The 13,644-nt window shown below is 43.2% G+C and overlaps 1 protein-coding gene and 1 pseudogene across 1 annotated transcript; one reads left to right on the top strand and one right to left on the bottom strand.

The window, feature by feature from the left end:
* Positions 1-4,108: 4,108 nt before the first annotated feature.
* LOC147448582 (ABC transporter B family member 21-like) lies at positions 4,109-8,426 on the bottom strand. The gene is made up of 8 exons (XM_086521420.1): positions 8,048-8,426; positions 7,836-7,957; positions 6,546-6,600; positions 6,247-6,422; positions 5,711-5,932; positions 5,415-5,500; positions 4,293-5,104; positions 4,109-4,128 (listed from the first exon to the last, which is right to left on the bottom strand). Exons 1-8 carry the CDS (start codon positions 8,424-8,426, stop codon positions 4,109-4,111), a joined length of 1,872 nt encoding a protein of 623 aa, XP_086377546.1.
* A 224-nt stretch (positions 8,427-8,650) lies between these two features.
* On the top strand, positions 8,651-9,352 carry LOC147448583 (uncharacterized; annotated as a pseudogene).
* Positions 9,353-13,644: the final 4,292 nt, after the last annotated feature.

Raw genomic sequence — 13,644 nt, forward strand, 5'->3', positions numbered from 1 at the left:
GGCATTGCCTTGCCTGTGTGTGGTCGATATGTATGCCAAATGTGGTGCACTTCAAAAATCACAGAAAGTGCTTGAGGAGCTTCCTATCCGGAACGGCTTCTCTTGGAGTGCATTGATTGCAGGATCTGCACAACAGGAGCAGGGCCAGAAGTCTTACCGATGCAGTAGCAACAGGATACATTTGCAATAGTAAATAAAACATACTTAGCCAACACGTTAGTCAGTATGTGTATCAAGCGTCGTCTACTTGTCCGAGCGTAACAAGTCCTTGATGAGCTGTTGTGCTTGGCACTGTTTGATATGTATGCCAAATGTGGTGCACTTTAAAAGCACCTTGAGGAGCTTACTGTTTGAAACGGCGTCTCTTGGAATGCACTGATTGCGGGATACCCACAATCAGTGCATGCGGGAGCATGGACAAAAAGCTCTAGGCTGTTTTCAGCAGATGCAAAGTGATGACCTTTGTCAAGATGAAATCACCTATGCGTGCATCTTGAAGGCATGCAGAGCCAGGTAGCTCTGGGCTGTTTTCAGCAGATGCAGAGAGAGAAAATGCAATCACCTACACGTGCAGCTTGAAGGCATCTGACATCATGCAAGATGTTGATATCGGCAAAAGAGTTCACGATGATATTGTTATTCATGCATGTCAAATGTGGTGTACTTCATAAAGCACAAAAAATGCTTGCTATCTGGAATGTAGTCTATTGGAATGCACTTATCGCGGATATGCCCAACAGAGGTAGGGCCAAGAAGCTCTGGGCTGTTTTCAGCATATGCAAAGAGAGGACTGCTATCCAAATGCAATCGCGTACTCTTGTATCTTGAACGCATGTGGCATTAGGCAAGATGCTAATATGGGAAAAGGAATTCACGATGATATTGTTAGCTAGGGGCTGTAGAAAAGAAACGTTGTACTTGGCATTGCCTTGGTTGACATGTATGCCAGATGTGCTATACTTCATAAAGCACTCTTTGTATGCACACAGACACTCCCCTCCCCTCCCCCTGGCGCACACACACACACTCGATTCTCTCTATGCAGCACTCGCTTCATTTTCACAGGGCATAGCAATATCCTCTACACAAGCAAAAATGAAGAGGAAGAGATGACTCTTTCTTTTGTGATCTCACTTAAAGACTGTGCTAAGAACAAGGATTTGCATTGAGGCAGCAGGATACATGTTGAGATTTGCGATAGTGGGTTACTTGAAAATAACACATACTTAGCCAACATGTTGGTCTGTATGTATGTCAAGTGTGGGGGACTTGTTTGAGCGCACCAAGTCCTTGACGAGCTTTGGGCTGTTTTCAGCAGATGGGAAGTGAGAAAACGCTATCACCCATCACCCACGCGTGCATCTTGAAGGCATGTGGCTCTCTGCAAGATGTTATTGAAAAGAGAAATCGTGCTTGGCACTGCCTTCGTCGATATGAATGTCAAATGTGGTGCACTTGAAACTTCAAAAAGTACAAAGGCTAGAGGAGCTTACTTTTCGGAATGGCTGTAACAAACTGCTGACGTGTCAAAGCCCTGAAGAAGGGAGCCAACTTGCAGATGTCGGCCGAGGGGTCTACCCTAAGAAGAATAAGCAACAGAAGAAGTCCTAGCAACTGTCCAATAGGGCCCCAAGTGACAAAGGATTAAAATAAAGCAGGACCTGCACACACACACACACATGCGCGCACACTCACACAAACTGATGACGTGACACGTTTTTGAAAATTGCACTGACATGATGATGTGGCAGGTTGTATGGATTTTCGTTATTTACGTTGGTAGCTTTTCGGCTTTGCTTTTGGACCAGATGCTTTTGAGTTTGAAGGCTTTTCATGTAAATTGCTTTTCAGGCCAAGGGCCTTTAAATATGAGGTTAGGACTCATTCTCTCGCAAGCTTCTTGGAGAAGGTGCAGAGTCTGGAGTACCGGATTGTACTGTGTTGATGTAATATAAAGAAACACCGAAAGGGGCGCCAAGGTTTGGGGCCAATACTCTCTGGGGTGAAATTCCGCCACTCTATGTTGCGTGTCGTCTCTCTCTCTCTCTCTCTCTCTCTCTCTCTCTCTCTCTCTCTCTCTCTCTCTCTCTCTCTCTCTCTCTCTCTCTCTCTCTCTCTCTCTCTCTCTGTTCAATTGTTAATGAAATGCTTAAAGTCTGTTCTTTTCTATTGGCACGTGGTGCCCGTCTTGTGACAATGGCGTGCACTGATTGCGGGATACACACAAGTGGAGTAGGGCCAGAAATCTCTAAGCTAATTTCAGCAAATGCCAGGTGAAGGCATTTGTCCCGATGCAATAACCTATGCATACATCTTGAAGGCATGTGACTCTATGCAAGATGCTTATATGGGCTTAAAAATTCATTTTGATATTGTTAGTCAGGGGCTGTTGTCATGCTAAGCAATGCCTCGGTCTATATGTATGCCAAATGTGGTGCACTTCAAAAAGCACAAAAATTGCTTGAGGAGCTTCTTGTCCGGAATGTCGTCTCTTGGAGTGCATTGATTGTGGGATACGCGCAACAGGAGAGCAGGGCCAGAAAGCTCCAGGCAGTTTTCAGCATATGCGAAGCGAGGGCTTGTCTCTACGTGCAATCACAAACGCGTGTATCTTGAAGGCATGTCGCTCTATGCAAGATATCGATATGGGCATAAAAATTCAGGGGCTGTTGCAAAATATCGATGTGCTCAGCAATGCCTTTGTCGATATTTTTGCCAAATGTGGTGCTCTTGTGAGGGATGTTGTCTCTTGGAAAGCACTGATTGCAATATATGCCCAAAAGGGGCAGGGTCAGGAAGCTTGGGACTGTTTTCAATAGATGCGAAGCGAGAGACGCTATCACCTACGTATGCATCTTGAAGGTATGTGGCTCTAAGCAAGATGCTCTTGTTAAGAGATGTCGTGCTTGGGCTTAGCGGGCTCCTGAGAGCACTTGGGAATGACCCCGAGGTAGCTGTGGCCAACAGGAGCAGGGCTAACAAGCTAGTGCTTGAGAAGCTTCATGTTCAGTACGTCGTCTCTTGGAGTGCATTGATTGCGGGATACGCACAATAGGAGCAGGGCTAGAAAGCTCTAGGCTGTTTTAAGTGGATGCAAAGCCATCCCTATCCTGATGCAATCACACTCACAACAGAAGCAGGGCCAGAATGCTCTAGGCTGTTTTTAGTGGATGCAAAGCAAGGACCTCTCCTGATGCAATCACACAAGCGTGCATCTTGAAGGCACGTGGCTCTATGCAAGATTATCTTGAAAAGATGTCGTACTTGGCATTTGACATGTGTGCCAAATGTGGTGCACTTCAGGAAGCACAAAAAGTGCTTGACTGATTGTGGGATATGCACAACAGGAGCAGGATAAAAAGCTAGTTCTTGATGAGCTTCTTGTCCGGAACGTCGTCTCTTGGAGTGCTCTATGCAAGATGCTGATATGGCCATAAAAATTCGCACTGATATTGTTAGTCAGGGGTCGTTGAAAAGATGTCATGCTTTGCAATGCCTTGGTTGACATGTTTGGTAAATGTGGTGCACTTCAAAGAGCACCAAAACTTCTCAAAAAGCTTCTTGTCTGGAGTGTGGACTCTTGGAACACGCCGATTGTAGGATTTGCCCCACAAGAACAGGGCTAGAAAGCTCTAGTTTGTGTGCAACAGATGCAAAGTGATGACCTCTCTCTTAATTGCAGGGTTTGCTCCAAAAGGGCAGCGCCAAAAAGCTTTAGGCTGTTTTCAGCAGATGCAAAGCGGGGGCTCCTGGAGAAAGATGTCATGCTTGGTCTTGTTTTGATCGATATGTATGCCAGATGGGGTGTCCTAAAGACTGCGACTTTGTGTATGTGTGTGTGTGAGCCTACAGACGGAGAATAAGGAAGATCCAACATACCCTGAAACCAAGTACATCAGAAGTAGCATAGGTAATGGTAGGCATGAAAGCAAAAGTGAATGCCACAATCAACATGTTTGCAGAAGTCGCCATATGGATGCAGATTGCAAACGTATACTATTGGGAAGGTACACTTATATTCCTCTTTTGATTTTGTGGTTTACAAAACTCACAGGTACATTCCAGATTTTTCAAATAATCAAGTGTGCAAAGGATCCATCCCCTTTAACTATGCATCCAATTTAAAGGCTAAGAATGCATGCAAGATAAAGTGATTGGATAAATCTTTGAGGATTGGTTCTTCTAATATAACTATTGCTTCTTCTTCTTCCTCTTATTCCTCTCTCTCTCTCTCTCTCTCTCTTTTTTATATATATATATATATATATATATATATAGTCGTAAGAGCATACCTTGTTCAACGATGCATCCACGTTGTATGATAGCAATGAAATGGGCACCCCTCACTGTAGTGAGGCGATGCGCGATGATGAGGGTAGTACGCCCCTGCATTGCCCTATCTAGCGCCGCATGCACCAAAGTCTCTGACTTTGTATCCAAAGAGCTAGTGGCCTCATCCAACAACAGAATGTGGGGATCCTTCAACACAGCACGTGCAATTGCGATGCGTTGTTTTTGCCCTCCTGAAAGTTGCAACCCTCCTTGGCCCACCACTGTATCCATCCCTTGGGGCAACTGCATGATGAAATCTGCTGCATTCGCAATTTCAGCAGAAACATGTATTTCCTCCTCTGTCGCATTCTCTCTTCCATATGTTATGTTGTCCCTTACTGAACCATGTAGCAACACAGGCTCTTGTGACACTAGCCCTACTTGCCGTCGAAACCAACTTAGCTTCAAGTCCCTCAGATCAATGCCATCAATTTTCACTTGTCCGCTAAGTGGATCATAGAACCGCTCTATCAAGCTGACCACGGTTGACTTTCCACTGCCACTCTCCCCCACGAGAGCTACTGTTGTCCCCATCCGAATGCGCAATGAGAAATCAATAAAGACTTGATGATCTGGCCGCGTCGGATATGCGAAGCTTACATTATTGAACTCAATTTCACCTTTCAATCCATCCAGAACAAGCCCAATTTCATTAGCAATGTCGACGCAAGGTACTATGTTCATTATTTCAAACATCTTGTTCGCGGCAGCAATGCCAACGGAGATTGCAGTCAAGCTTGGCACGCATTGTCCTAGAGCCGTAGATAAGCAAAATAGATTGACAAGGCAAATTTATGATGGCCCAGATATCACCATGAAAATGCTTTTCCACAACCATGATCACCTCACATGGCATTGCAATTGATTAACCAGTGTTCAATGGAAATGTTCTAAATTTTCTTTGCATACAAACTAAAAAAGTGATCAAACAAGCTGACTTACGATGTTGTAAAGAGCACCGTGATCACCCTACCCCCAGTATAACCTCCATGTACAATTAAGACTGCTCCGAACCACAATGTATATGCATACATGCTAAATGTGCAAAATATTATGACGCCAACCCCTATCCCTGCAGCTACCGACTGTGCAAGCTTGCTCTACCCGGTTTCCTTAGAGCCTTGTCATATGCCTGCACTGCTTTCTTCTCACCCCCAAAGGGCACAACCTGAGAAAATCAAAGACCTGACATTCTATTAAGCGAGGAATCGAGTGTTTTTCAATGACATCTTTGCATTTTTTTGAAAATTTGCATTGTTCATGTGGTTGCAAATTTGTTAAAATTGAAGATATAGGCAAACGGCCCACTAATGTATAAACGTCCATGGTGGATAAATATATAATATAGTCTTGAGTATGCACAATTTGACGAGGTTACCGTCTTTATCGCGGCAATCACTCGTTCGATGATGCAGCCCGCTTGGCCGTTTGCAGCAAACACATTCCTTGAAATCTTGGGAACAATCAAGCCCATGACGTAGCCAGAGAAAAGAAAGAAAGGGATGATAGTGCAAGCAACAAGGGTGAGCTTCCATCCTTGGGTGAAGGCAATAATATACCCACTTAAGAGGCTGCCGAGAGTTTGAGAGAGCTTTCCAACCTGAAAAGCAAGTCAAGTAAAGAGAAAAGTACTTTATCTCAAGGAAAATCAAAGCCAGGAGTGCTACAATGAATCTTCTATGAAATGTGAGGAATTTGCAATAGGGCATCATGATCCTTTTGTAGTACGTGATGTTTACTATTAAGCCTTCCATTTCCACAAATGTTGCATGTATCTCCTTCCATGGTAGCTGTATGAGTGCACCTTATGTGAGTGCGTATGTGGTGTTCTTCAAGCCACAAGGCTTTACAAACATTGCATGTATATCTCCTTTAATGGTAACTCATGTATGCGTGCACCTTTTCTCAACTCACCTTTTCTCCGGTTGCTTGCTTGATGTGGATTGTGTCAACAGTCAAGCTCTCCACCATAGCTCCTGTGGTGACCTCTTGATCATAAAAAGAGAGGTCTTGCCTCAGTAGAGCTTGCAAGTAGAGGTATCGTATCCTCTCTGCTTGCCTTTCCCCCACATTCATCCAGCAACTCACCTCTGCATGTTGATGTTAATGCACCCACAATTAGCAAACAATATTTTAGCCTTATAGGCTCATAAGTAGTATGCGGCTGGTGGACGCATGGGTCATTAAAGATAAGGTCATGGGTAGAGTCTTACGCAGGAAATATGCAGCAGCTGCAATCAATCCTGCTATGAAGCCATGATAGGCGGTCTGCATGCAAAAATGCATTGTTTTTAAGTATCAAAACACCTTTTAGTTTTCTCCATCAAGTAACAAGCTTGAGAGAGAGAGAGAGAGAGAGAGAGAGATGACAAATTTGCACCTTAGCCATGTTGGATGATAAATCCATGTCATCACACAAGTCAGCAACCCACGCACCACACACAGCAACCCACGCACCACACACGTGGTCAGATGCCGAACGGCATGCACCTCAATGAATTGTATGAACGTGTAACTGTCTCCATAACTGTATAAAACCACTACCTTGGCAATAGAAAATATATCTCATTTTGGCCTATCGCCTTCTTGCCATGCCCTAAAGTTGACTCCCTCCCTTAGATTTTGGTTAAATATATACGACTCCTAGTCTACATTTATCGAGCTTCAAATTACACTCAGCCTATAAAAGTTGGGCGTCAATCGATTTTTGTGTTGTGCAGTTCAAATGACGCTTAACATTGTACGATACTATGTCACTACAATATAACAAGTGACACCTCTACACATGCATGCATTCATAATAAACATTTGAAACATGAGAGAGCTCATATTCAAAATTGCATAGTATTTTGAAGTATCTAACCTTGAGATAATAAGAATACACAAGTTACAACACATTATATATATATATATATATATATATATATATATATATATAACACCCTACTCCTTATACTTGGGAGTCTAATGACACCTTGCTCCTAGCAAGAAAGTTTCATGGTGAAGCCTTTGTGGACCATTCTAGCCTTCATTTGATGCCCAAAATGCCAATGACGCCCAAAATGGCCTCCAAATTTAAGGCCTGCTTCTAGCCCACGCCTCTGCGTGCTCTCTCTCTCTCTCTCTCTCTCTCTCTCTCTCTCTCTCTCTCTCTCTATTCCTTTCTCTCACATGGTATCATCGAAGTGGTGATCTTGGCTCACCTTGGAAGTGTCCCACCACAACCCCTCTGCGCAGTACCTTTCCGAACCCTGGCAGACGCCAACTCATCCAGCCAAGCATGGCTGATGAAGAAATCGCAATTCAAATCTTCCTTAGGAGCCTTACTGATGATGTCCCACATCATCCGGTTCGTGGTGCAGTTGAGCCTATACACGCATGTGGCTGCTCTTCGAGCACGTGCCCTCCCAAAGCAATTGATACCGCAACTACCACCATTGCTGCAGCTGCCGAACCTACTGCACACGTCGCCGCTGCTGTAAATCTTGTTGCCACAACCCTACCTGCCGTCTTGATGCAACCGCTGCAGACGAAGTGCGGGCAGCCAGCGATGCAACTGTGACTGACGTCACGCCTGCGGCACAACCTGCAGACGAGCCTACTGCGGTCAATATTGCCGCCACCCCTGCAGAAGAAGACAAAGTTGTGTCTCAACACAACCAGACACAATCCGCTACTGGTGCTCAAAGCACGGCCACCACCCCTCTCGAATTACCTAATGCTACGGCCAAGAAGGATGCCCTTGTTGCCGCGACTACTACAAGTGTAGCCATCATAGCAACCATTGCTGTCGTTGCGAACCTCGTTGCCATCAAAATTGATGGCACGCACGTTGCTGTCGCCCTTGGAGCAATCCCTGCAGAAGCACCAACTGCAGACGAAGTCAACCCTGCTGTAATTGAAGAAGCAGTTGCAGCCGACAACCTTGCTGTCGACAACGACCCTGATGCAATGGCCCTGGCAGACGGACCTCGTGGAGACGAACCTGCTGCGGCCAAGATTGCCTCCTCCTTTGCAGAAGAGGACGAAGCAGCCCAAGACGGTGATGAAATTGTCGCTGCTCCCAATCCCGCTATTGGTGAAGCGGCTTGCATGTCTCCATGGCTTCTGGATGACTGCACGATGCCTCCCCGCTGCTACTGAAGCTCATCTATGGCACTTTGAACCTCAAGTCGCTTATCTTGAGGCTCACCTCCCTAAAGCAAGCGCCCGCAGGACTTCAGCCTCACAGTCTCCTCCAACTTGCAACACTGCACTCTCCCACCCTCTTCATGCTGCTTCTTATGCATGGAATGCTCTTGTAGCGCCCAACCTTGCTATGCGCACCACCTTGCCTTGCAATTGCAATGGACACAATGCAGATGACCATTCAACTTCCTCCGCCTTACTCCCGGCTGCCAGTCCAGTCTCTGGAGTCCCTCCAGGAAAAGAAACTACCCTGATCCACTACCATGAAGGAATTGATGAAGCAATCTACCAAGCTCCATTTGAGGCTGTCAGCTCAACATGCAATGCTGATCCGAACGCTGCTCCAACTTTCCTTCAAGCTACCTTGAATACTTCTTCCAATCCAGCATCCATATTGGATTTACTTGAAGCTTATATTGTTGTCCCTCTTTCACCTGAGCATCATTTCCACCCTCTACCCATTGAGAGACCCCTCCACACCAACACTCAGGGCGCTGATACAAGCATGTATTTTCCTTTGACACTTACCAAAGCCATTCATCTTTCACTGACAAATAGAGTGCTGCAAGATCACTTGTAAACAACACAGGTTTTCCTAACTTCATGGCCTTCCATTGCCTTTGATCCCGGCGGACAAATTGATCACTACGTCGCAACTTCCCGTCCCGAGCCACTCTCTTCAAACTATCACCTTACCATGCAGGAGATGCTAACAACAGCAGGCTGTTTGCCTCAACTCTCTAGTCCTGCCCATCTCCATTCTCATATATCAAGTGGCCAACCTCTACAATCTACTCTACTACCAGTACACCTTATCCTCGACATCGACTAACACTCCCAAAGATGGATGTGTGCTTTCATTTCGCTTGTGGGGGCGAATATGTGGTGTTCAAGCTCTTGAAAGCATACATGTCGCGGACCAGAAAGAACCAATCAAAGCTCGTACAAAAAAAAGATCCGAGTTGGATTTCTTCATTGAAAAGTTAACTATTGATCCGGGCTGATCAATTTGTAGCTGAGATGTCAAAATCGCATCATGTAGATTTGCATAAACATGATGTACAAACCTCACGCATGTAGCCTTGCATTCACCATGAATCTGTATCGCATGGATGCCCTTGTATGACGACATGTCTTATGGGGGCGTGTTGGACGATTAATCCATGTCATCACACAAGTCAGCAACCCACGCACCACACACGTGGTCAGATGCCAAACGGCATGCACCTCAATGAATCGCATGAACGTGTAACTGTCTCCATAACTGTATAAAACCACTACCTTGGGAATAGAAAATATATCTCATTCTGGCCTATCGCCTTTTTGCCCACGCCTCTGCGTGCTCTCTCTCTCTCTCTCTCTCTCTCTCTCTCTCTCTCTTTCTTCCTTTCTCTCACAAGCCATTCTTTTCTGCTGCGCGTCGAGGTCAGCAGATCCAAAATATATGTCTTCCAAAACCCGGCCAAACAGGAAGGTACCAACGGGGAGAGGAGCTCCGGCGAGTAAACCCCCGAACGTGCCAAGCACAATCAATAGAACATCAAAAGAGTCTGCAAACGAGAAGAGCGTCCAGAAGGCGAGGGATCCGGACTTGTTCCTCATATTCGCTAAAGGGGCTGCTCTCTCATCATGAGCTCCTTCCTCATGCATGTCCCTTCTCCAGCAGCTGTAGAGCCGCTTCTATGTATAATCACCTCCTTGGTTGCCCACAACGTCTTTAATGGCCCACAATGGAGCTCGGCCCGTAGCTAGGTACGTGTCGATGACCGGACGACTTCATCAAGAAGCTGCTTCATTTACGTCATGGCCGGCAGCCTGCATGCAGCAGGAGTACTGCGCCTGGATTGGTACTTTTTTCTCAGCTATCACATCACGCGGTTGGCACGATCACAATCGAGGAAGATGGGCAGCAGGTTTATTAGCAGGAAGATGAGCACCGGAGATAAAAAATAGCAATGATGATTGGCGTTCCTTTTGTAAAAAGCAAAGCCCGCAATTTATTAGCGTGAAAGGAACTCGCGTAGCAGAAATTTCAGAAAAAAGTAGCAGAATTATTACCTAGGCCTATATATGCTGAAATCAATGCATTGACAAGATTTACTGCGGGGGGAGAGAGAGAGAGAGAGAGAGAGAGAGAGAGAGAGCTAACTACCTCGATTCCAACGAAGTGAGAGTGGGGGGGCACTCTCATATGCACACATCAAAATCCAAAAACGTTCAAAATGCGACATGGAGAACATCCAACAATCCAATTCAACAGTAAAAGAATCACAAAAAATATTCTCTTTTTCTTATGTCCTTATGTATGAGTGTTATATAAATCGACCTCGACATGAAAACATAAAGCATATAAAATATTAGTGAGAGTTTAGGAATTGATTGAATTCTTGTATAAATATATGCATAAAACAAATTACACAATAAAATGATGTATGCTATTAAATGAAAGAAATCCATAATATCTTTAGAATAGAAATGAATATTGAAAATGTTTAAACCTAATCCCTAATAATAATACATGCACTAAAAAACAAGGTGACAATTACATATCAAAACAAAAAGTCGAAAAAAAATTCTTTAGTTGTGAAAATTTTCTAAAGCTAATCCTTATTGACAATACATGCAATAAAGTAATAAGGTGACATCTGCATATCAAAACCAAAAGTTGAAGAAAAAAATCTTACTAGTAAAAATTTCTTTCATTTAAGGATAATTTATATTTTTTTAGTTAGAAATTATCTGTAAATGAAAATAAAATTTACAAGGAGAAAAGTATATTTTAAATCAAAAAGTTGACAAAAAAATCATTAGATCTTTAAATGAAGAGATCTATTTATAAACTAAACATTTTTTTTAAAAAAAAGCAAAGTGAACATTAAATAAAGGGACCAAATTACAATGATGAAAAGAGACACTTACATTAAAAAAAAATGAAAAATAACCTTTATAAAACTTATAAACTAAACAAAGATTTAAAAAAGAAAAAAAATCAAGTGAGGATTAAGTAAAGGGACCAAATTACAATGATGAAAAAATCCATTTACATTATAAAACAAAAATATAACCTGTACAATACAAAGAAGTCAATTGAGCATTAAAAGAAAAGGCCAAGCTACAATGATGGAAAGATCCATATACATTTTAAAACAAGCTCACCTGACATGTGTTGACAATCCCTGATTCTTAATCAACGGTCCAAAAAGTGCACCAATTCTCCACCCACTCTCCTATGGCCTTCTGAAGGCTAAAAACCTCATGCGTGAATGAACTGCATGGTTGAGTGGATTGACAGCGCCAAAAAGAAAGTTGAAACAGTGCGAAAAATAGTATTAACATTAGGCTGCTCATTGGCACAAACCGGTTAAAGTTGCGCAATTGCAAATGTAGACGGTGGTTCGACCTCCAACCTAGTAGCCTTTTCTGTTAAAGTGTTGGCATCTCTAGTGAACTACCCAATGTGATCCCATTATTATTGGCATGGGAGACTTTCATTGTTTTTAGTGCCATGATGGAGACTTATCTTAAATGTTTATTTCACTTTCATTTCATATACTAACATGTTTTGACTTTTCTTGCATTCTATTGTTTTAGAATGTTAAAGTGAAACTTCACTTGCATAATTCTAGTAAATTCTATGGATACACACACACATATATATCAATGAGTTTTTTTAATTTCACATTGCATTTCATAGCCTCACATGGCTTGAGTTTCCTTAGATTCTATAACTTAATTCTAGTTAATATTAAAAAAGTCTCTTTTATTAAGCAACCATCGACTGAGTTCCTTCCCACAAAGAAGCAAACCGGAAATACTAGCATAAATTTAAAATTTACAGGATTTTTGAACTATTTTCTCACATATTTCACCAGTTTTTCTTCCCTTTACCATGGTTTGCAACCAGGTAGTCTCCATTTTCAACCAGCTCAAGGCTAAGCTCACTACAAGAGGCTATTCATATTAGCGACGCTCACACAGCGACGCTCAAAAAAAAAATTCCCGGCGTCGCTATGAGCGTCGCAAATTTACAAAGAAATTTGTGACGCTCATAACGACGCTCATAGCGACGCCGGCTGGGCTAAAAAAATAATCGAGCGCGCCCAAAAACTCAGATTTCAAATCTGAGTTTTTCGGCGCCCTCAAGCAAGGAGCAGGTAACGCTCTTCCTCTCTCTCTCTCTCTCTCTCTCTCTCTCTCTCTCTCTCTCTCTCTCTCTCTCTTTTTCTTCTCCACACACACACACACACACACACACACACAAGGAGAGGAAGGAGAGCCAGGTATGCTCCTTCCCTCTCCTCATTCTCATGTTCCCTTCCCCTCTTTCTCTCTCTCTCTCTCTCTCTCTCTCTCTCACACACACACACACACACACACACACATACACACACACACATAGTGTTTTTGAGAGAGAGAGAGAGAGAGAGAGTACAAACATAAACAAAAACGTACACACACATACATAAACAAAGAATGCACACACACATTGAGAGAGGAAAAGAGAGAGAGAGCATGCATAAACAAAAAACGCAAGCATTGAAAGAGGAAAAGAGAGAGAGAACATGCATAAACAAAAAACGCACACATTGAAAGAGGAAAAGAGAGAGAAAACATGCATACGATCCAAAAAAAACGCACACACATTGAGAGAGAAAGAGAGAGAAACTAATTTAACGTCGTTAAAAGACCTAAACATCTAGCCGACGAGGAGTTGAGCTCAAGACCTATTATTCAAGAGGGAAATGGCATAATCAATCTATCATACTGGGCATGGGTGATACAAAGGTTATACCATTTATCTCTTTTTATTGGCACACACATCCACACACGTGCACACACACAAGAAGAAGAGAGTTATAACGTCGTAGGAAACTATCATAAAAGACGTTAAAGATTAGGTTAGATGTAGACTTATGTTAAATTAGATTTAGGTTTATTTAAGTTAAATTAGATTAGATTTAGGTTTATTTTTAACTAGATTTACGTTTATTTACGCTAGATTTAGATTTACGTTATATTAGATTAGATTTAGGTCTCCATAGACTGCGATGCCTGCATGAAGCGGGTGAAGAAAGCCCTCAATGGAATATAGGGTATTGCTGCCTTCACTCATGGTGGGCTCCG

Source organism: Adiantum capillus-veneris, chromosome 10, assembly GCF_014529385.1.
Source record: "Adiantum capillus-veneris isolate H3 chromosome 10, ASM1452938v2, whole genome shotgun sequence".
NCBI classification, from domain to species: Eukaryota; Viridiplantae; Streptophyta; class Polypodiopsida; order Polypodiales; family Pteridaceae; genus Adiantum; species Adiantum capillus-veneris.